The following is a 22971-nucleotide window of genomic DNA, read 5'->3' as shown; positions in this document are numbered from 1 at the left end:
CCCGACCTCGTGATCCACCCGCCTCGGCCTCCCAAAGTGCTGGGATTACAGGCTTGAGTCACCGCGCACGGCCTGTTTATATTTTTGAGACAGGGTCTCGCTCTGTCACGCAGGCTGGAGGGCAGTGGCGTGATCTCAGCTCACTACAACCTCTGCCTCCGGGGCTCAAGCAACTATCCTGCCTCAGTCTCCTGAGTAGCTGGGCCCACAGGCCTGCACCACCAGGACCAGCTAATTTTTGTATTTTTTAGTAGAAACGGGGTTTCACAGGCCGGCGCGGTGGCTCAAGCCTGTAATCCCAGCACTTTGGGAGGCCGAGACGGGCGGATCACGAGGTCAGGAGATCAAGACCATCCTGGCTAACATGGTGAAACCCCGTCTCTACTAAAAAATACAAAAAACTAGCCGGGCAAGGTGGCGGCCACCTGTAGTCCCAGCTACTCGGGAGGCTGAGGCAGGAGAATGGCGTGAACCCAGGAGACGGAGCTTGCAGTGAGCTGAGATCCGGCCACTGCACTCCAGCCCAGGTGACAGAGCGAGACTCCATCTCTAAAAAAAAAAAAAAAAAAAAGAAACGGGGTTTCACCATGGCGGCCAGGCTGGTCTTGACCTCCCAAAGTCCTGGGATTACAGGGGTGTAATCCTGTAATTACACTTCAGTCTCGGCCTCCCAAAGTCTTGGGATTATAGGGGTGAGCCACTGTGTCCGGCTCTGGGTTTTCGCCCTGTTGGCCAGGCTGTTCTTGAACTCCTGGCCTCAAGTGATTCGCCTGCCTCGGCTTCCCAAAGTGCTGGGATTACAGGTGTGAGCCACCGTGCCCAGCCTAAAATTGTTTTATTTTTAATTTTGTTTTGTAGGGATGGGGTCTCACTACGTTGCACAGGCTGGTCTCAAACTCCTGGCCTCAAACAGTCCTCCCACCTCAGCCTCCCAGAGTGCTGGGATTATAGGTGTGAGCCACCACACCCAGCCTTCAGGCCTTTTTATGGCTGAATAATACGGTCCTGTTTCCTAGAGAAGAACTTGAGTTTGGGGGTAGAGGAGAGACAGGGAGACTCCCTGAGAAAGCTGTGGAATGAAAGCATGACAGAGGCTGTTTTCTCCTTAGAGCGCTGCCCCCCAAATGCACACTACGAATCCTGTGCTTGTCCTGCTTCGTGCAAGAGTCCCAGGCCTAGCTGTGGGCCGCTCTGTCGGGGGGGCTGTGTCTGCAACCTTGGCTTTTTGTTTAGTGACAACCACTGCATCCAGGCCTCTTCCTGCAATTGCTTCTACAACAACAACTACTATAAGGTAAGCCCCTCGGGATGCTGTGGTCCCATGAGGGAGATTGATGGCAGAACACCTGGGTTCCAGCTCCATCTGCTCCCCAGGTGAAGGAACGGGGATCACTGGATAGTCCCAAGGGGTCAGCTCAGAAGCAATGGTTACACGACAGCAAAGTTATTCATTTAGTCTTTTCTTTTTTTTTGAGACAGGGTCTCGCTCTGTCGCTCAGGCTGGAGTACAGTGGCGTGATAGTGGCTCACTGCAGCCTCCACTTCCCGGGCTCCAGTGATCCTCCCACCTCAGCCTCCCAAGTAGCTGGGACTGCAGGCACATGCCACCGTGCCCAGCTAATTTTTGTATTTTTGGTAGAGACAGGGTTTCACTATGTTGCCTAGGCTGGTCTTGAAATCCCGAGTTCAAGCAATCCTCCTGCCTCAGCCTCCCAAAGTGATGGGATTATAGGCATAAGCCACTGTGTCTGGCTGGGCACATTTAGTTTTTTCTTTTTTGAGACAAAGTCTCGCTCTGTCACCCAGGCTGGAGTGTAGTGGCACGATCTCAGCTCACTACAACCTCCACCTCCCAGGTTCAAGCAATTGTCTGCCTCAGCCTCCCAAGTAGCTGGGATAACAGGCTCACGCCACCACGCCCGGCTAATTTTTGTTATTTTTAGTAGAGATGGGGTTTCACCATACATTCTTTACCTCTTTAAATCTTTTATCCATATTTATAAAGTGTATACAATAAGATTTTCTACCTCATATAAGATTATTGTAAAGATGAAATTAAATCCTAACACATACAATTACTTAATAAGTGTTAATTATTATCGTTAGTAATTTATGATAAATATATGCAACCTATTAATTAAAAGTGCATTAAAGGGCCTGGCACGGTGACTCACACCTGTAATCCCAATACTTTAGGAGGCTGAAGTGGAGGGATTGCTTGAGCCCAGCAGTTTGAGGCTGCAGTGGGCTATGATTGCACCACTGCACTCCAGCCTGGGTGACAGAGAGACCCTGTCTCTAAAAAAAAAAAAACCACAACAAAATGTGCATTAAGTAATTCATTAATGTCCAGAGCCTCTTCTCAGCTCCAGGTGTTCTTCCCGTTGACATTACAGCTTCTACTTGTCCCTTTTGGGACTATTATTTCCTTCCCCTGCCCCCTTTAACCAGTCTCCTGGGTCTCTCTGAGTTGCTGCTGAGATCAGCCTGGGCAGAAAGATGTGTTACAACCATTGGCACCAAGAGGCTCTTCCCTCTGCCCTAGGAGGCGTGTATTCACTTTTTTTTTTGTTTTTTCTTTTTTTTGGGTGGGGGGCAAACTATTCACTCACAGTCCTCTATTGATGCAAAAACCATTCTAGCCGTTTTTGTTTGTTTGATTTTGAGACAGAGTTTCGCTCTTGTTGCCCAGGCTGGAGTGCAATGGTGCCATCTCCACTCACCACAACCTCCTCTTCCCGGGTTCAAGCAATTCTCCTGCCTCAGCCTCCCAAGTAGCTGGGATTACAGGCATGAGCCACCATGCCCGGCTAATTTTGTATTTTTGGTAGAGGTGGGGTTTCTCCATGTTAGTCAGGCTGGTCTCGAACTCCCGACCTCAGGCGATCCACCCTCCTCGGCTTCCCAAAGTGCTGGGATTACAGGCGTGAGCCTCCGCACCCAGCTGTATTCACTTCTAATAGGTTCATTTATGCATTCAAGAAATGTTTATTTAGTACTTTCTTCAAAGGTTTTTTTTTTTTTTTTTTTTTTTTTGGTAGAGATGGGGTCTGGCTCTGTTGCCCAGGCTGGTCTATGAACTCCTGGGCTCAACCCATCCTCCCATCTCAGCCTCCCGACGTGGTGAACCGCCACACCCAGCCTATGTAGTACTTTCTACTCTCCTGGCCCTGGGGTTGCTATGGATAGGTTGTGGTCCTTGCCCTCATAATGCTCTCAGATTCAGAGACACACATGGGGGTCTTGGTTTACTCCTTCATTCAACAAGTATTTATTGAATGAGAGCGTTCATGGGAGGACTAAGATGTTGGGTAAAGACAGACATTGGCCGGGTGCGGTGGCTCATGCCTGTAATCCCAGCACTTTGGGAGGCCAAGGTGGGCAGATCACCTGAGGTTAGGAGTTCGAGACCAGCCTGGCCAACATGGAGAAACCAAGTCTCTACTAAAAATACAAAAATTAGCCAGGCATGGTGGTGCACACCTTTAATTCCAGCTACTCGGGAGGCTGAGGCACGAGAACCGCTTGAACCCGGGGGCGAAGCTTGCAGTGAGCCAAGACCGTGCCACTTCACTCCAGCCTAGGCAACAGAGCGAGACTCCATCTCAAAAAAAAAAAAAAATGTCAGACATAAGGCTGGGTGCGGTGGCTCACACCTATAATCCCAGCACTTTGGGAGGCCAAGGCAGGAGGGTCACTTGAGCTCAGGAGTTCAATACCAGCCTAGGCAACATAGCAAGACTCCATCTCTCCAAAATGTTAAAAAAAAAAAAAAAGTCGGGCATGGTGGCATGTTCCTGTAGTCCCATATACTTAGGAGGTTGAGGCAGAAGGATGGTTTGAGCCCAGGGGGTCAAGGCTGCAATGAGCCATGATTGCGCCACTGCACTCCAGTCTGGGCAACAGAGTGAGACCCTGTCTCTTAAAAAACAAAAACAAGTGGGAGGAGAGGAGAGCGTTCTGGGAGGAGAGAAAAGCGCGTGCAAATGTGCTGTCGTGGTGAGAATATCAAGTATCAAGTAGGTGGTGGGGAGAGGAATCACATGAGGAAGGTCAGGTCTGCATGGGACGGCAGCCTCTCTCCCGGGCACGGCGGAGGGAAAGGAAGAATAGCTGGTCATGGAGGCTCACGCCTGTAATCCCAGCACTTTGGGAGGCTGAGGCAAGTGGATCACCTGAGGTCAGGAGTTCGAGGCCAGCCTGGTCAACATGGTGAAACCCCGTTTCCACTAAAACTACAAAAATTAGCTGGACATGGTGGTGGGTACCTGTATTCCCAGTTACTCAGGAGGCTGAGGCATGAGAATCACTTGAACCTGGGAGGCAGAGATTGCAATGAGCTGAGATCAGACTCCATCCAAAAAAAAAAGAAAGAAAGAAAAAAGGAGGGAAGAAAGGAACGAAGAGAAAGAAAGGAAGGAAAAAGGAAAAGAAAGGAAGGAAGGAAGGAAGAAAGGAAAGAGGGAAGGAAGGGCCGGGCTCAGTGGCTCATGCCTGTAATCCGAGCACTTTGGGAAGCCAAGGCAGGCGGATCTCCTGAGGTCAGGAGTTTGAGACCAGCCTGGCCAACATGGAGAAATCCCATCTCTACTAAAAATACAAAAAATTTGGCCGGGCGCGGTGGCTCAAGCCTGTAATCCCAGCACTTTGGGAGGCCGAGACGGGCAGATCACGAGGTCAGGAGTTCGAGACCATCCTGGCTAACACGGTGAAACCCCGTCTCTACTAAAAAATACAAAAAGCTAGCCAGGCGAGGTGACTGATGCCTGTAGTCCCAGCTACTCGGGAGGCTGAGGCAGGAGAATGGCGTAAACCCGGGAGGCGGAGCTTGTAGTGAGCTGAGATCCGGCCACTGCACTCCAGCCTGGGCGACAGAGCGAGACTCCGTCTCAAAAAAAAATACAAAAAATTTGCTGGGCATAGTAATGGTCATTTGTAGTCCCAGCTACTCAGGAGACTGAAGCAGGAGAATTGCTTGAGCCCGGGAGGTGGAGGTTGCAGTGAGCCGAGATTGCACCACTGCACTCCAGCTTGGGCAACAGAGTAAGACTCCATCTCAAATAAATAAATAAATATAAAAAAGAAAAAGAAAAGAAAAGGGAGAAGGACTCTAGGAGCTATATGACCATGTGACCTCACATCCCTTTCTCCCAGCCTGGGGCAGAGTGGTTCAGCCCCAACTGCACAGAACGTTGCCGCTGTTGGCCAGGGAGTCGGGTCGAGTGCCAAATCTCTCAGTGCGGGACACACACTGTGTGCCAGCTTAAGAATGGCCAGTACGGATGCCACCCCTATGGTGAGAGCCCCTGCCCATGCTGTCCCTGCCTGCCAGCCTGTTGGAGTGGACGTGACGCCAGGATGCCAATCCCTCGATTGAGCAGAGGAACAGGGGCCTGCCACCAGGCAGCGGGTGGGCCGGTGTGTGGGGTCCAGCCTGAAGGGGCCACAGAAGCAGCTTCGCCTGTTCTTTCCCCCTCCCAGCAGGCACTGCCACCTGCTTGGTCTACGGAGATCCTCACTATGTCACCTTTGATGGGAGGCACTTTGGCTTCATGGGCAGGTGCTCTTACATCTTGGCCCAACCCTGTGGCAACTCAACAGGTAGGCCCTGGAGATGCTGCCGTGGTCTGGGGGAAGGGTCTGTGGGCAGCGCTGCTGGGCATGAGGCATGGTGGGTGGCAGGAAGGGGCAGGGCGCAGATAGGGGGAGAGGCAAAATAGGAGCAAGTTCTTCTGTAAGGTGAGGGTTGAAGGCCGGGCATAGTGGCTCACACTGGTAACCTCAGCACTTTGGGAGGCTGAGGCAGGAGGATCACTTGAATCCAGGAGTTTCAGACCAGCCTGGGCAGCACAGCAGGACTCTCATCTCCATGAAAAAAAAATTAAAAATCAGGCCGGGTGCAGTGGTTACACCTGTAATCCCAACACTTTAGGAGGCCAAGGTGGGTGGTTCACCTGAGGTCAGGAGTTTGAGACCAGCCTGGCCAACATGGTGAAACCCCATCTCTACTAAAAATATAAAAAATTAGCCGGGCATGGTGGCAGGCACCTGTAATCCCAGCTACTAGGGAGGCTGAGGCAGGAGAATCGCTTGAACCCGGGAGGCAGAGGTTGCAGTGAGCAGAGATTGCGCCACTGCACTCCTGCACTCTAGCCTAAGCAGTAAGAGCAAAACTCCATCTCAAAAAAAAAAAAATTAAAAATTCAGCTGGGTGTGGTGGGACACACCTATAGTCCCAGCTACTTGGGAGGCTGAGGCAGGAGGATCACTTGAGCCCAAGAGTTGGAGGCTGCAGTGAGCTATGATCACACCACTGCACTCCAGCCTGGGTAGCACAGTGAGACCCTATCTTGAAAAATAAATAAATACATACATAAATAAAGTTTAAAAAAAAAAAAGAAGGCAGTGACTGGGGAGCACAGACGCCCTGGAGGATGTTCCAGCCACTGAACGGAGCCAGACATGTTGCGGCTGCAGGCTCTTCTGACAGAGGCAGTCGTGGTCTGCTCCTGTGTGGGTCTGGCCTTCTCTACTGGACTTTGGGGCCAGTGTCTCTGTGGCGTTCATCTCTCCCTGCGGCGCTGGGCTCAGGGCACTGCTCGTGACGGATGTTGAGAAATGAGCCACTGGGCTCTTTTCATTCTTCTCCCCACCCAGACCCATTCTTCAGGGTGACAGCCAAGAATGAGGAGCAGGGACAGGAAGGCGTGTCCTGCCTAAGCAAAGTCTACGTGACCCTTCCCGAGACCACTGTCACCCTGCTTAAGGGCAGACGTACTCTGGTGAGCCCCATTCTGCCCCCACCATCCTTGTAGGGTCTGACTGTGTGTCCTGGCTGACCCTTCCAGGCCCTGAACCCTCCCACGGATGGGATTCCACAGGACAGTGGCCTGCAATTCCAGCTCCTTGGGAGGCTAAAGTGGGAGGATTGCTTGAGGCCAGGAGTTTGAAGCCAGCCTGGGCAAGATAGCAAGACCCTGTCTCTTTAAAAATAGAAAAAATTAGCCTGGTGTGGTGGCACTTGCCTATTGTCCCCTCTACTCCAGAGGCTGAGGTGGGATGATTGCTGGAGCCTGGGAGGTCGAGGCTGCAGTGAGCTGTGATTGCACCATTGCACTCCAGCCTGGGCAACATAGTAAGACACTGTCTCTTAAAAACAAAAACAAAACAATGGTGAGGAAGCCCCAGTCCACTCCTGGTGGATTAGATTGTTAGGCTGCTGTGGATGGTGTCTTGCCTTCCAGCCATGGAAATGGAAGTCTGCTGGGGTCGTCCTTGACCCCCAGATCTGTCTCTCTGTCTCTTGCCTCTGCCCTGCCTTCCAGGTTGAGGGTCAGCGAGTTACTCTCCCAGCCATACCCTCTAAAGGCGTCTTCCTGGGTGCAAGCGGGAGATTTGTGGAGTTGCAGACGGAGTTCGGTTTGCGGGTGAGATGGGATGGTGGCCAGCAGCTGTATGTGACTGTGTCCAGGTGAGGCAGTGTCCCGGCCAGGCAGCTGCCACTTCTTCCTGCTGCCTCTTCTTCCTGGTGCCCACCCTGCCCACTCCCCTTCCATCCCTGGCAGCACTACTTGATCCTTCATGCATCTCCTGATGGGTGGGAAGCACCCTGCTTAAGTGGCAGGGCTCTCTTTGGACCAGGAGACAGGAGAAAATGGTTTCGGGGCATATGATAGATAGCAGGATGGTTGTACATGCTTTGGTGATGTGCTAGAAGGAGCACTAGTGAGTTCTGGAGGCTTTCAGAAGGGCAGACACCTGGTCCCATTCTCAAAGGAAGAGTGGCTCCCCAGATGGACAAAACAAGGGAAAGAAAGGTTCTTTTTCTTTTTTTTTTTTTGAGACAGGATCTCTCGCTGTCTTCCCCAGGCTGGAGTGCAGTGGTGCTATCTCGGCTCCCTGCAACCTCTGCCTCCCAGGTTCAAGCGATTCTCCTGCCTCATCCTCCCAAGTAGCTGGGATTACAGGCATGCACACCATGCCCAGCTAATTTTTGTATTTTTAGTAGAGACGGGATTTCACCATGTTGGCCATGCTTATCTCAAACTCCTGACCTCAGGTGATCCTCCTGCCTCAGCCTTCCAAAGTCTTGGGATTACAGGGGTGAGCCACTGTGCCCAGTGAAAGAAAGACTTTATAAAAATAATTTATAGCAGCCAGGTGCGGGGGTTCCCGCCTGTAGCTCTGTACTTTGCGAGGCTGAGGCGAGACAATCCCTTGGGGCCAGGAGTTCCAGACCAGCGTGGGCAACATAGTGAGACCCCATCTCCACAAAAAAATTTAAATATCAGCCAGGCGTAATGGCCTACACCTATAACCTCAGCACGCTGGGAGGCCAAAGCAAGAGGATCATGAGCCCAGGAGTTCCAGACCAGCCTGGACAACATAGTGAGATCCTGTCTCTTAAAAAATAAAAAACAGCCGGGCGCAGTGGCTCAAGCCTGTAATCCCAGCACTTTGGGAGGCCGAGGCGGGTGGATCACGAGGTCAGGAGATCGAGACCCTCCTGGCTAACACGGTGAAACCCCGTCTCTACTAAAATACAAAAAACTAGCCGGGCGAGGTGGCGGGCGCCTGTAGTCCCAGCTACTCGGAGGCTGAGGCGGGAGAATGGCGGGAACCCGGGAGGCGGAGCTTGCAGTGAGCCGAGATCGCGCCACTAGACTCCAGCCTGGGCGACACAGCGAAACTCCGTCTCAAAAAAATAAAAATAAAAATAAAAAATAAAAAACAAAATTAGCTGGTTGTGGCGGGACTTGCTTGTAGTCTCAGCTACTTAGGAGGCTGAGGTGGGAGGATCGCTTGAGCCCAGGAGTTGGAGGCTGCAGTGAGACGAGATTGCACCACTGTGCTCCAGCCTGAGCCACAGAGGGTGACCCTATCTCTAAAATAAATAAATAAATAATTTGACCAGGCACAGTGGCTGACACCTGTAATCCTAGCACTTTGGGAGGCCGAGGCAGGCAGATTATCTGAGGTCAGGAGTTCGAGATCAGCCTCGCCAACATGGTGAAACCCCATCTCTACTGAAAATACAAAAAAACTAGCTGGGCATGGTGGTGTGTGCCTATAATCCCAGCTACTCGGAAGGCTGAGGCAGGAGAATCGCTAGAACTTGGGAGGCGGAGGTTGCAGTGAGCCGAGATTGCACCACTGCACTGCAGCCTGGGTGACAGAGAGAGACTCCATCTGAAAAAAAGAATAATAAAATAAAATAAAAATAAATAAATAAATAAATACATAAATACATAAATAAGGCGGGAGTGTTTTAGGGCCAGCAAGGAGTTTGCTGTGGCTGGACAATGAACAGAGGGGAAGGAGGCTTGGGGGAGAGCCATGGGGTCGGTCCTCTTGTCCAGTCCGCACCTCTTCATCCTCCTCACGCCCTCTGCTTTTGGACTTCAGCTCCTTGCCTTCTCTGCCTCGAGGACGGAGGCTCCTTCTCTCCATTAACGCCAGCTCCTCTCCTGTTCCCCCAGCACCTACTCTGGCAAACTCTGTGGTTTGTGTGGAAACTATGATGGCAACAGTGACAATGACCACCTGAAGTCGGACGGCAGCCCAGCAAGAGACAAGGAGGAGCTGGGGAACAGCTGGCAGACGGACCAGGACGAGGACCAGGAGTGAGCAAGGAGCCCTCCCACAGGGGCTCTGGGAGGGTCCCGTCCCCTTCCTGGCATGCTCTCTCTCTTTTTTGTTTTTGAGATGGAGTCTCCCTCTTTCACTCAGGCTGGAGTGCAGTGGTGTGACCTTAGCTCACTGCAACCTCCACCTCCGAGGCTCAAGCAATTCTCCTGCCTCAGCCACCTGAGTAGCTGGGATTACAGGCGCCCACCACCACGCCCGGCTAATTTTCTTATTTTTGTAGAGATGGGATTTCACCATGTTGGCCAGGCTGGTCTCAAACTCTTGGCCTCAAGTGATTCACCTGCCTTGGCCTCTCAAAGTGCTGGGATTACAGGTGTGAGCCACCACGCCATCATGCCCAGTCCTCCCCCACCCCATTTTTTTTTTTTTTTTTTTTTGAGATGGGATCCCCGTCTGTCTCCCAAGCTGGAGTGCAATGGCACGATCGTGGCTTACTGTAGCCTCAAACTCCTGGGCTCAAGCAATCTTCCCTTCTCTGCCTCCCAAGTAGCTTGGATTATACCATGCCCAGCTAACTTTAACAAAATGTTTTGGTAGAGATGGGAAGTCTCACTATGTTGACCAGGCTGCTGGCCCTCCCCAACTTTTTTTTTTTTTTTTGAGATGGAATCTTGCTTTGTCACCCAGGCTGGAGTGTAGTGGCGCAATCTCAGCTCACTGAAACCTCTGCCTCCTGGGCTCAAGTGATTCTCGAGCCTCAGTCTCCCAAGTAGCTGGGATTATAGGCACACGCCACCACACCTGTCTGATTTTTGTATTTTTAATAGAGACGGGGTCTCATCATGTTGGCCAGGCTGGTTTCGAACTCCTGACCTCAGGTGATTCGCCTGCCCTGGCCTCCCAAAATGCCGGGATGACAGGCATGCACCACCGCACCCAGCCTGTGCCCTCCCTTTAAAAATGACTGGCATTGCCCCTTTCTCCTCTCTACCCTGGAGACTTCAAGTTGTTCTTTCAGTTGCTCAATATTCTTCTTTGTTTGTTTGTTTGTTTTTAGAGACAGGGCCTTGCTCTGTCACCCAGGCTGGAGTGCAGTGGATCAATCACAGCTCACTGCAGCCTCCAAGTCCTGGGCTCAACTGATCCTCTCACCTCAGCCTCCTGAGTAGCTGGGGCTATGGATGTGTGCCACCAAACCCAGCTAATTTCATATTTATTTTTGTAGAGATGGACTCTCACTGTGTTGCCCAGGCTGGCCTGGAACTCCTGGGCTCAAGCGATTCTCCCTACCTCGGCCTCCCACAGTGTCTGGCCAGGGCTCGGTGTTCAGACATCCTCTGGGAGGGGTTTCCCAGCTGACAGGCTGGTTTGCCAACCAGGACCCGGCCTGCCAACCTTGCTGCCTGCTGGGTTAGGGCTGAGCTGGAAGTGAGTCTTTGTCTTTAGGGCGTTTGGGGTGGTTCTCTTGCAGGTGTCAGAAGCACCAGGTGGTGAATCCCCCGTCTTGTGATTCATCTCTGCAGAGCAGCATGTCAGGGCCAGGATTCTGTGGACGGCTGGTCGACACCCGTGGCCCGTTTGAGTATGAAGGAGGGCAGGCAGGGTCACGCAGGGGCGGTGCTTGGCACCTGGGCTCCTCCAAGGGTCTGGCCCCATCCACCCCAGTCCCCCTGACTTGGTCTCTCCCCGTAGGACATGCCTGCTGCATGTGAAGGCCACTTCCTTCTTCGACAGCTGCATGCTTGATATGTGCAGATTCCAGGGACTGCAGCACTTGCTGTGCACACACATGTCCACCATGACTACCACCTGCCAGGACGCAGGCCATGCTGTGAAGCCCTGGAGGGAACCCCACTTCTGCCGTGAGTTGTGCCAAATGCAGGGGAGAGGCCAGGTGCAGTGGCTCACACCTGTACCCCAGCACTTTGGGAAGCCGAGGCGGTGGATCAGAAGGTCAGGAGTTCAAGACCAGGCTGGTCAGCACGCCGAAACCCCGTCTTTACTAAACATACCAAAATTAGCCAGGCATGGTGGCATATGCCTGTAGTCCCAGCAACTCTGGAGGCTGAGGCAGGAGAATCGCTTGAACTTGGGAGGTGGAGGTTGCAGTGACCCGAGATTTCACCACTGCACTCCAGCCTGGTGACAGAGTGAGATTCCATCTCAAAAAATAATAAAAATAGGCTGGGTGCGGTGGCTCACGCCTGTAATCCCAGCACTTTGGGAGGCCGAGGTGGGTGGATCACGAGGTCAAGAGTTCGACACCAGCCTGGCCAAGATGGTGAAACCCTGTCTCTACTAAAAATACAAAAATGAGCCGGCCGTGGTGGCACGCGCCTGTAATCCCTGCTACTCAGGAGGCTGAGGCAGAGAATTGCTTGACCCCGGGAGGCAGAGGTTGCAGTGAGCTGAGATCGTACCATTGCACTCCAGCCTGGGCTACAGAGCGAGACTCTGTCTCAAAAAAATAAATAAATAAAAAATAAAAAATAAAAAATAAATAAATAAATAAATAAAAATACAAAAATCAGCTGGATGTGGGAGTGGGCGCCTGTAATCCCAGCTACTTGGGAGGCTGAGGCAGGAGAATCACTTGAACCCAGGAGGTGGAGGTTGCAATAAGCAGATACTGCACCACTGCACTCCAGCCTGGGCANATAAAAAATAAATAAATAAATAAATAAAATACAAAATCAGCTGGATGTGGGAGTGGGCGCCTGTAATCCCAGCTACTTGGGAGGCTGAGGCAGGAGAATCACTTGAACCCAGGAGGTGGAGGTTGCAATAAGCAGATACTGCACCACTGCACTCCAGCCTGGGCAACAAGAGTGAAACTCTGTCTTTAAAAAAGAAAAAAAAAAGTGTTTCTGTGCAGCCAAGTCATCACATGCAGGCACACGGTACAGGCCCTAGGCAGGGGAGGCAACGAGGCTGCCTCCCAGCTCCTGGTGTGGCCCAGCTCTTTGGGGAAGCTGCTTCAGGGCAGGTCTATCCCCTGACTCAGACCTCACAGGTGGCCCCGGTCCCCTGCGGGCCAACAGCTCACCTGGGGCATGTTTTCACAGCAACGTTACCAGTGGTGGGTCCGTCTGTTCCCACCATAGGTCTATCTAAGGCTCTCAGGGCAGGTGCCTTAGTGCTGGCCCTGCAGCCCCAGGGAGCCAGCCAGGCTTCTTGGGGAAGCTTCTCACAGTCACTCTCTCTTCTCGAGACTGGCCAGAAGCCTGGAGCTGGGACCCTTCCGAACGTGTCTTTCCTGTTTCCCACCTGCCCTCGTGGCTTGTTTGTCTCCTCACCCAAGCTTTTCCCTCCACCAGCAATGGCTTGCCCGCCCAACAGCAAGTACTCTCTGTGTGCCAAGCCATGCCCTGACACCTGCCATTCAGGATTCACCGGCATGTTCTGCTCAGACCGGTGCGTGGAGGCCTGTGAATGCAATCCAGGCTTCGTCCTCAGTGGCCTCGAGTGCGTACCTCGCTCCCAATGTGGGTGCCTCCACCCTGCAGGCAGCTACTTCAAGGTGAGCGGCTGCGTGGACCTCTCAGCCCTGCAGCCAGAAAGGGCCTGCTCCCTGCTCTCACAACCCCTGCAAGCTCTTTCTTTTCTTTTTGTTTCTTGTTTTGTTTTGTTTTTGAGACAGAGTTTCTCTCTGTCCCCAGGCTGGAGTGCAGTGACACCATCTCGGCTCACTGCAACCTCCGCCTCCTGGGTTCAAGCAATTCTCCTGCCTCAGCCTCCCGAGTAGCTGGGACTACAGGCGTAAGCCACCATGCCCAGCTAATTTTTGAATTTTTAGTAGAGACAGGGTAGGGGGCGGTTTCACCATATTGTCCAGGATGGTCTTGATCGCTTGACCTCGTTATCTGCCCACCTGGGTCTCCCAAAGTGCTGGGATTACAGGCATGAGCCACCACACCTGGACCTTGGTTTTTTTGTTTGTTTGTTTGTTTGTTTTTTGAGACGGAGTCTCACTCTGTTGCCCAGACAGGAGTTCAGTGGCACGATCTCAGCTCACTGCAACCTCTGCCTCCTGGGTTCGAGTGATTCTCCTGCCTCAGCCTCCTGAGTAGCTGGGATTACAGGCACGCACTACTACGCCAGGCTGAGTTTTGTGTTTTTAGTAGTGATGGGATTTTGCCATGTTGGCCAGGCTGGTCTCAAACTCCTGACCTCAAGTGATCTGCCCACCTTGGTCTCCCAAAGTGCCGGGATTATAGGCATGAGCCGCCACACCTGGCCTCGGATAAATCAATTTTGGTTGAAATGATGAACAGACCCAGAAATAATGAAGTGACTGAAGCAATGAATGGATGCCGAGCTTTTGCAGCGAATCTCAGAGCTTCAGGAAGAGAGGATGTCTCCCCACGATTAAGCCAGTGATCTGAACAGCTCTGGTGGGCTCTGGTGTCAGATCTGGGAACAAACAAATCAAAACAAACCACTGTCTCTTCCTTCCCTGCTGTCTTTCCCCAGGTAGGGGAGCGGTGGTACAAGCCGGGCTGCAAAGAGCTGTGCGTCTGTGAAAGCAACAACAGAATTCGCTGCCAGCCCTGGAGGTGTAGGGCCCAGGAGTTCTGTGGCCTGCAGAATGGTATCTATGGCTGCCATGCCCAAGGTGAGCCGTCAGGGTGGAAGGTGAGCCAGGGGCTGCCCAGGCAACGCCAGGCAAGGTGATGGGTCCTGCCCAAAGCAGCTTCCCCAGACAGCTGAGTCTCCACCAAGGCCTAGGAGGGGCAGCGTTGTCAAGGACCCAGAGGGTGAGATTGGGGACGTCAGTGTTTCTCTTCGGCAGCTCCAAACCAAGCCAACCACACTTCCTAGGGAGACACCACACCTGCGGGTGGGCCGTGGGGACCATGACAATGTGGACTCGCCAGTATGGCAGCTCTGGGTCAGAGCTTCCGGGGAGTGGAGCAGTGAGACTGTGAACTCCATCTTCTCCTCCGCAGGTGCCGCCACCTGCACGGCCTCGGGCGACCCCCACTACCTGACCTTCGATGGCGCCCTGCACCACTTCATGGGCACCTGCACCTATGTCCTGACCCGGCCTTGCTGGTCCAGGTCCCAAGACAGCTATTTTGTTGTGAGCGCCACCAACGAGAACCGCGGGGGGAACCTGGAGGTCTCCTACATCAAAGCTGTCCACGTGACGGTCTTTGACCTCAGCATCTCACTGCTCAGAGGCTGTAAGGTCATGGTGGGTGTCTTCCTCCTGCCTCCTGGACCCTGAACACCCAGCCTGCTTGCTTCTCTCCTGTGCCCCTCCTTGCCCACATGCCCACCTCTCTGGCTCCTTAGAGCACCTGGGAGGCACCTGCAGCTGACCCAGACCCTCTTCCTTGGACTCCCTCCTCCCTCTGTGAAATGCCCACCGGCACTAGCCCCTCCTGCTCCCAGTTTTTTGCTCCCCCCTCACAGCTTTTTTTTTTTTTGAGACAGGGTCTTGCTCTATCACCTAGGCTGGAGTGCACTCGTGCAATCATAGCTCATTGCAGCCTTGACTCCCTGGGCTCAAGTGATCCTCCCGCCTCAGCCTCCCAAGTAGCCGGAACTATAGGCACTCACCACCTGCACGGCTATTTTTTTTTTTTACTTTTTGTAGAGACGGGGTTTCTCCATGTTGCCCAGGCTGATCTCGAGATCCTGGGCTCAAGCAATCCTCCCGCCTTGGCCTCTCAAAGTGCTGGGTTTGCAGGCATGAGCCCCCGTCCTTGACTTTAACCCAAGTTCCTTCCTGACTCTCCTTTCTACGTCCTCCCTGCCTCTGAAGCTGAATGGCCATCGGGTGGCCCTACCTGTGTGGCCTGCACAAGGCCGGGTGACCATAAGGCTCAGCAGCAACTTTGTCCTCCTCTACACAAACTTTGGGCTCCAAGTTCGCTACGATGGGAGCCACTTGGTGGAAGTGACAGTCCCCTCCTCCTATGGCGGCCAGCTCTGTGGGCTGTGCGGTGAGTTTCCTGGGTACCTGCAGGGAAAGCTGGGGCAATGAGGAGGCGTGTGACCTGGTCCCCCCACATCTCTGTGAGGTGTTCTAAGTACTTGTCAACTGACTAATTGGTTGAGGACATTAGGCATTGAAGGTAGGAGTTAAGGGAAGATGGAGATAAAGAGACAGAAAGGGGCCGCGCACTGTGGTTCATGCCTGTAAATGCAGCACTTTGAGAGCCCGAGGAGGGTGGATCACTTGAGGTCAAGAGTTCGAGACCAGCCTGGCCAACATGGTGAAACCCTGTCTCTACTAAAAATACAAAAATTAGCCAGGTATGGTGATGCACACCTGTAATCCCAGCTACTCGGGAGGCTGACGCAGGAGAATCGCTTGAACCTGGGAGGCGGAGGTTGCAATGAGCCGAGATCATGCCACTGCACTTCAGCCTGGGTGACAGAGCAAGACTCCATCTCAAAAAAGAAGAAAAAGCAAAAGAGACAGAAAGGGTTAACTTTGCTATGCAGAGTGAAGAGTGAGGGTGCCTCTTCTGGCCAGGAGGATGGTGGCCCTGGGGCCTGGCCTGTTGGGGGGCCTTTGTTGCCTGTTTTAACGACTCCCTCCTCCAGGGAACTACAACAACAACAGCTTGGATGACAACCAGCGCCCTGACAGAAAGCCTGCGGGCGATTCCGTGCAGCTGGGGGCAGCCTGGAAGTTACCTGAATCCTCTGAACCTGGGTGAGCTGGGGGCTGGGGGAGCCAGGCAGGAGGGGCTGGGCCAGGGAAAGGCCTCAGGGAGCAGCTTGGAAGTGTCCTTTGTGTGTCCCCACTCCCTCTGTGCTGTACCTCCCTACTGGCCGGAAACTGGCAATCTCTCCTGTTTAGACTCTCCAAGATTGGAGTTGGTAAGAAGCTGTTCTGACCTCCCACGCCCCCACGCCCACGCCTGCTGACTTCTCCTAAGTTTAGTGATCTCTTTGGAGGGTCCACCTGAGTTCACCCTGAGGTCTAGCCTTTTTCCTTCCTGCTGCATCTCCTGGCCTTCCCACTTGAGGGCACCATTTTGTCCTCTTCTCCTGTATCCCTCTCTCTTTCCCTGTCCACTTTTTGTTTTGTTTTGTTTTTGAGACAGAGTCACGCTCTGTCACCCAGGCTGGAGTGCAGTGGCACAATCTTGGCTCACTGCAACCTCCGCCTCCCAGGTTCAAGTGATTCTCCTGCCTCAGCCTCCCAAGTAGCTGGGATTACAGGTGCTCTCCACCACACCCGGTTAATTTTTGTATTTTTATTTGAGACAGGAGTTCTCCATGTTGGCCATGCTAGTCTCAAACTCCTGACCTCAGGTGATCTGCCTGCCTTGGCCTCCCAAAGTGCTGGGATTGCAGGTGTGAACCACTACGCCCAGACCCTTGTCCACTTTTGCTTCGGTTTGGGAGATGGTTCCTCAGGCCCTCAGGTCTTCCCTTCCCTTTTTCCTTTCCTTTTTTTCTTTTCTTCTCTTGAGACGGGGTCTTGCACTGTTGCCCAGGCTGGAGTGCAGTGGTGCAATCATAGCTCACTGAAGCCTCCAGCTGCTGGGCTCAAGCCATCCTCCCACCACAGCCTCCTGAGTAGCTGGGACTACAGGCACATGCCACCACGCCCGGCTAATTTTTAAAAGTTTTGTGTAGAGATGGGATCTCACTATGTTGCCCAGCCAGGTCTTGAACTTCTAGTCTCAAGCAATCCTCCTACCTTGGCCTCCCAAAGTGTTGGGATTATAGGCATGAGCCACTGTGCCCAGCCTGTAGCCCTCAGTTTCTGTTCTCTCCTCATTCAGCTGTTTCCTTGTGGGTGGCAAGCCCTCCAGCTGCCAGGAGAACAGCATGGCAGATGCCTGGAACAAGAACTGTGCGATCTTAATAAACCCTCAGGGTAACACATGCCCCTGCCGGCCCTTTTTCCTCCCTGAAGGACAGGAGACTGGGGAGGGAGTCTAGTCAGGGAGGGAGAAACAAGACCAGAAACAGATGGAAAGGCACGAGGGAGGCAAATGGGAACACAGGGCCAGCCAGTGGTCACCTTCTTGGGACCTATGACTGATGGGTCTGTATTTGTGTCTCAGGCAGTAGATAAATCCGGGATTTCTTTCTTTTTTTCTTTTTCTATCAAAAATGTTTTAATAGGCCGGGTGCAATGGCTCATGCCTGTAATCCCAGTACTTTGGGAGGTTGAGGAGGGCAGATCATGAGGTCAGGAGGTCGAGACCAGCCTGGCTAACATGGTGAAACCCCATCTCTACTAAAACTACAAATAATTAGCTGGGCCTGGTGGCGGACACCTGTAGTCCCAGCTACTCAGGAGGCTGAGGCAGGAGAATCGCTTTAACCTGGGAGGCAGACGTTGCAGTGAGCTGAGACTGTGCCACTGCACTCCAGCCTGGGCCACAGAGCGAGACTCTGTCTCAAAAAAAAAAGAGAAAGTTTTAATAGAGATGGGGGAGTCTCACTATGTAGCCCAGGCTGTTCTCGAACTATGGACCTCAAGGGATCCTCCCCCTTGGCCTCCCAAGTAGTTGGAATGACAGGCATGAGCCACCACGCCTGGCCGTTTTTTCTTTTTTCTTGTTTTTTAGAGATAAGGTCTCACTCTGTTGCCCAGGCTGGAGTGCAGTGGCACGATCACAGCTCACTGCAGGCTTGAACTCCTGGGCTCAAGTAATCCTCCCGCTTCAGCCTGCAGAGTAGCTGGGACCACAGGCATGCACCACCATGCCCAACTAATTTTTTTTTTTTTTCTGAGTTGGAATCTCGCTCTGTCGCCCAGGCTGGAGTACAATGGCGTGATCTCGGCTCACTGCAACCTCCGCCTCCCAGGTTCAAGCTATTTTCCCACCTCAGCTTCCCAAGTAGCTGGGATTACAGGCCTGTGCCACCACACCCAGCTAGTTTTTGTATTTTGAGTATTTCACCACGTTGGCCAGACTGGTCTTGAACTCCTGACCTCAAATGATCCGCCTACCTCAGACTCCCAAAGTGCTGGGATTACAGGCATGAGCCACCGTGCCCAGCCTAATTTTTTAATATTTTGGAGATGAGGTCTTGCTATGCAGCTCAGGCTGGTCTTGAACTCCTGGGCTCAAGTGATTCTCCTGCTTTGCCCTCCTAAAGTGCTGAGGTTACAGGCGGGAGCCACCACACAAATCTGGGTTTTGTTTGTTTGTTTGTTTTGTTTTTATTCTTTGTCGCCCAGGTTGGAGTGCAATGGCACAATCATAGCTCACCTGCCTCAGCCTCCCGAGTAGCTGGGACTACAGGTGTGCACCACCATGCCCAGCTAATTTTTGTAGAGACAGAGTTTCACCATATTGCTCAGGCTGGAAAATCCAGGGTTTTTGTTTGTTTTGTTTCATTTTGTTTTGTTTTTGAGACAGAGTCTCAATTTGTTGCCCAGGCTGGAGTGCAATGGCGCTATCTCAGCTCACTGCCACATTTGCCTCCTGGGTTCAAGAGATTCTCCTGCCTCAACCTCCCGAGTTGCCTGGACTACAGGTGCCCTCTACAATGCCCTGCTAATTTTTGTATTTTTACTAGAGATTGGGTTTCACCATGTTGGTCAGGTGAGTCTTGAACTCCTGACCTCAAGTAATCTGCCCGCCTCGGCCTCCCAAAATGCTGGGATTGCAGGTGTGAGCCACTGTGCCTGGTGGGAAAATCCAGGTTTTGATTGAAGTGGATGTCAAATCAGCCCCCAGGGAAGCCACATGGCCCTGATCCTTCCTGGCCCATCCCCTGGCTCACCCTGCTCCTTCCTGGCCCCTCCCCTGGCTCACCTGCCTTCTCTCTTCCTGCAGGACCCTTCTCTCAATGTCATCAGGTGGTGCCTCCCCAGTCCAGCTTTGCCAGTTGCGTGCATGGCCAGTGTGGGACCAGGGGCGACACCACGGCCCTGTGCCGCTCCCTGCAGGCTTACGCGTCCCTGTGTGCCCGGGCTGGCCAGGCTCCTGCCTGGCGGAACAGAACTTTCTGCCGTGAGTGACTGGCCACCTGTTCCCACAGCCTGTAGGAACCCTCCAGAATTCTGCCCTCCCTTTCTCCCTCTAAATTCTATTTTTTTTTTTTCTTTGAGATGGAGTCTCGCTCTGTTGCCCAGGCTGGAGTACAGTGGCGCAATCTCGGCTCACTGCAACCTCCACCTCCTGTGTTCAAGCCAAGGTGGGCGGATCACCTGAGGTCAGGAGTTGGAGACCAGCCTGGTCAACATGGCGAAACCCTGTCTCTATTAAAAATACAAAAATTGCCGGGCGCAGTGGCTCAAGCCTGTAATCCCAGCACTGTATTTTTTTTTGGGAGGCCGAGACGGGTGGATCACAAGGTCAGGAGATCGAGACCATCCTAGCTAACACGGTGAAACCCTGTCTCTACTAAAAAATACAAAAAACTAGCCGGGCGAGGTGGCGGGCGCCTGTAGTCCCAGCTACTCGGGAGGCTGAGGCAGGAGAATGGTGTGAACCCGGGAGGCAGAGCTTGCAGTGAGCTGAGATCCGGCCACTGTGCTCCAGCCTGGGCGACAGAGCGAGACTCCATCTCAAAAAAAAAAATACAAAAATTGGCCAGGTGTGGTGGTGAGCACCTGTAATCCCAGCTACTCGAGAGGCTAAGGTGGGAGAATCGCTTGAACCTGGGAGGCAGAGGTTGCACTGCACGGAGATCGCACCACTGCAGTCCAGCCTTTGTCACTTTGGGCAACAAGAGTGAAACAAAAAACAAGACTGAAAAACAAAACAAAACAAAAAGTTCTGGTGATGGATGGTGGTAATGGCAGCACAACAATATGAATGTACTTAGTGCTGTTGAAGTATACATTTAAAAATTGTTGCCGGACGTGGTGGCTCACGCCTGTAATCCCAGTACTTTGGGAGGTTGAGGCAGGTGGATCATGAGGTCAGGAGATTGAGACCATCCTGGCTAACACGGTGAAACCTCGTCTCTACTAAAAACACAACATATTAGCCAGGCGTGGTGGCGGGCGCCTGTGGTCCCAGCTACTCGGGAGGCTGAGGCAGGAGAATGGTGTGAATTCGGGAGGCGGAGCTTGCAGTGAGCCAAGATCACACCACTGCTCTCCAGCCTGGGTGACAGAGTGAGACTCTGTCTCAAAGAAAAAAAGAGTATTAAATGGTAGATTTTATGTCTGTTTGTTTTTTTTGGTTTTTTGCTTTTGAGAGTCTTGCTGTCGCCCAGGCTGGAGTGTAGTGGTCTGACCTTGCCTCATTGCAACCTCTGCCTCTCAGGTTCAAGAGATTCTCGTGCCTCAGCCACCTAAGTAGCTGGGACGACAGGCATGCACCACCACGCCCAGCTAATTTTTGCATTTTTAGTAAAGATGAGTTTTCACCATGTTGGCCAGCCTGATCTCGAACTCTTGACCTCAGGTGGTCCACCTGCCTCAGCCTCCCAAAGTGCTGGGATTACAGGTGTGAGCCACCATGGCCAGCCACTACTAGGAGCTTTTGATGCCCCAAGGTTTGTGGGCTGGAAATGCCACCCCACTCTTCCTAATGCTCTCATTTTCCTTAGCTATGAGGTGCCCACCTGGCAGCAGCTATAGCCCCTGTGGCAGCCCCTGCCCAGCCACCTGCAGCAGCATAAACGACCCGAGGGACTGCCCCAAAGCACTGCCCTGTGCTGAGAGCTGCGAATGTCAGAAAGGCTACATCTTGAGTGGAACCTCCTGCGTGCCCCTTGGCCAGTGTGGCTGCACCGACCCAGCAGGCTCCTACCATCCGGTGAGAGGCCAGGTAGCAGGGGCCCTGCCCTTTCCAGGCCCACATGTTTGGGGTCAGGGCAAGCTCAGGGGAGGCAGGAGGAAGGCTCAGAACCTGGAAGGGGCAGGGCTGGCCAAGGCTGGGGGACGAGGAGGAAGGCCAGATGCTGCAGCCAGCTTCAACCAGGACATCAGCCCATCTCCCGATTCTAACCTTCTGTTGGCTCTGCTGGTCCCTGTGGCCCACAGGTTGGGGAGCGCTGGTACACAGAGGACACCTGCACCAGGCTCTGCACCTGCTCTATCCACAACAACATCACCTGCTTCCAAAGCACCTGTAAACCCAACCAGATGTGCTGGGCCCTGGATGGGCTACTCCGTTGTCGGGTCTCAGGTAGGAGGACCACAGTGATAGGGGGACCCCACAGCCCTGAGGCCAGCTCTCCCAACTCCCCAACAGACTCCCTGCTGCCTGTAGCACTGGGGTTCAGGTTTTGGCTCATAACTCTGCTGCAACGAAGAGCTTCCGGTGGGAAAGATGACCTCCAACTGCTGAGAAGGGAGACTCACCCATCCTTCTCCTGTAGCGGCCATCAACTTAGATGGAGTATTATAAATCCTTTCCTGGGGCCGGACACCGCGGCTCACACTTGTAATCTCAGCACTTTGGAAGGCCAAGGCGGGCGGATCACTTGAGACCAGGAGTTCAAGACCAGGCTGACCAACATGGCTAAACCCCATCTCTACTAAAAACACAAAAATTAGCCTGTAATTTTTGTATTACTTGAGAGGCTGAGGCAGGAGAATTGCTTGAACCCAGGAGGTAGAGGTCGCAGTGAGCAGAGATCACGCCATTGCACTCCAGCCTGGGTGACAAGAGCAAAACTCCATCTCTAAATAAATAAATCTTTCCCTGGAGGCCAGGCATGGTGGCTCATGCCTGTAATCCCAGTGCTTTGGGAAGCTGAAGTCGGAGGATCACTTGAGGCCAGTAGTTCAAGACCAGCCTGGGCAACATGGTGAGATGCCCATCTCTACAAAAAATAAAAACTAAAAAATTAAAAATTAAAATTAAAGACATTGTACCTGTAGTTCCTGCTACTTGGGAGGCTGAGGTAGGAGGATCTCTTGAGCCCAGGAATTAGAGTCTGCAGTGAACTATGATCTTGCCACTGCACACCAGTCTGGGTAACAGAACAAGACCCTGTCTCTAAAAAAAAATTTTTTTTAATTAGTTGAATAGGGTACTTCATGCCTGTAGTCCCAGATACTCTGGTGGCTGAGGTAGGAGGATGGCTTGAGCCCAGGAGTTTGAGGCTGCAGTGAGCTATGATCATGCCACTGCATTCCAGCCTGAGTGACAGAGAGAGACCATGTCTCAAAAAAGAAAAAAAAAAATCCTTCCTCCAAAGAATCATGCCCCCCTCCACCCATAAACTTCATGCCTCCTAACCCTGGCCCCAGGTTTTTTTTTTTTCTTTTCTTTTTTTTTGTTGAGACAGAGTCTCACTCAGTCGCCCAGGTGCAGTGCAGTGGCGTGATCTCAGCTCACTGCAAGCTCCACCTCCCGGGTTCATGCCATTCTCCTGCCTCAGCCTCCCAAGTAGCTGGGACTACAGGCACCCGTTGCCACGCCGGCTAATTTTTTGCCTTTTTAGTAGAGACAGGGTTTCACCATGTTAGCCAGGATGGTCTCGATCTCCTGA

At 52.7% G+C, this 22971-nt stretch overlaps 1 protein-coding gene across 1 annotated transcript in view; it reads left to right on the top strand.

Annotated features, from left to right (window-relative positions):
* The window catches only part of ZAN (zonadhesin), a 60913-nt gene that overhangs the window by 18917 nt on the left and 19025 nt on the right, over positions 1-22971 (top strand). Inside the window, exons 10-26 of the mRNA XM_017885956.1 lie at positions 1110-1294; positions 5155-5296; positions 5482-5601; positions 6658-6782; positions 7326-7471; positions 9480-9623; positions 11060-11170; positions 11281-11450; positions 12906-13108; positions 14062-14203; positions 14538-14785; positions 15359-15539; positions 16147-16258; positions 17340-17434; positions 19353-19529; positions 21079-21287; positions 21515-21659. Coding sequence (XP_017741445.1) covers positions 1110-1294; positions 5155-5296; positions 5482-5601; positions 6658-6782; positions 7326-7471; positions 9480-9623; positions 11060-11170; positions 11281-11450; positions 12906-13108; positions 14062-14203; positions 14538-14785; positions 15359-15539; positions 16147-16258; positions 17340-17434; positions 19353-19529; positions 21079-21287; positions 21515-21659 — 2655 coding nt within the window. The remainder of the gene's footprint in view (positions 1-1109; positions 1295-5154; positions 5297-5481; positions 5602-6657; positions 6783-7325; positions 7472-9479; positions 9624-11059; positions 11171-11280; positions 11451-12905; positions 13109-14061; positions 14204-14537; positions 14786-15358; positions 15540-16146; positions 16259-17339; positions 17435-19352; positions 19530-21078; positions 21288-21514; positions 21660-22971) is intronic.

Source organism: Rhinopithecus bieti, unplaced genomic scaffold, assembly GCF_001698545.2.
Source record: "Rhinopithecus bieti isolate Rb0 unplaced genomic scaffold, ASM169854v2 scaffold_14454, whole genome shotgun sequence".
NCBI lineage: Eukaryota > Metazoa > Chordata > Mammalia > Primates > Cercopithecidae > Rhinopithecus > Rhinopithecus bieti.
The sequence above is the reverse complement of the archived record's forward strand: the minus strand, read 5'-3'. Positions and strand labels throughout refer to the sequence as shown.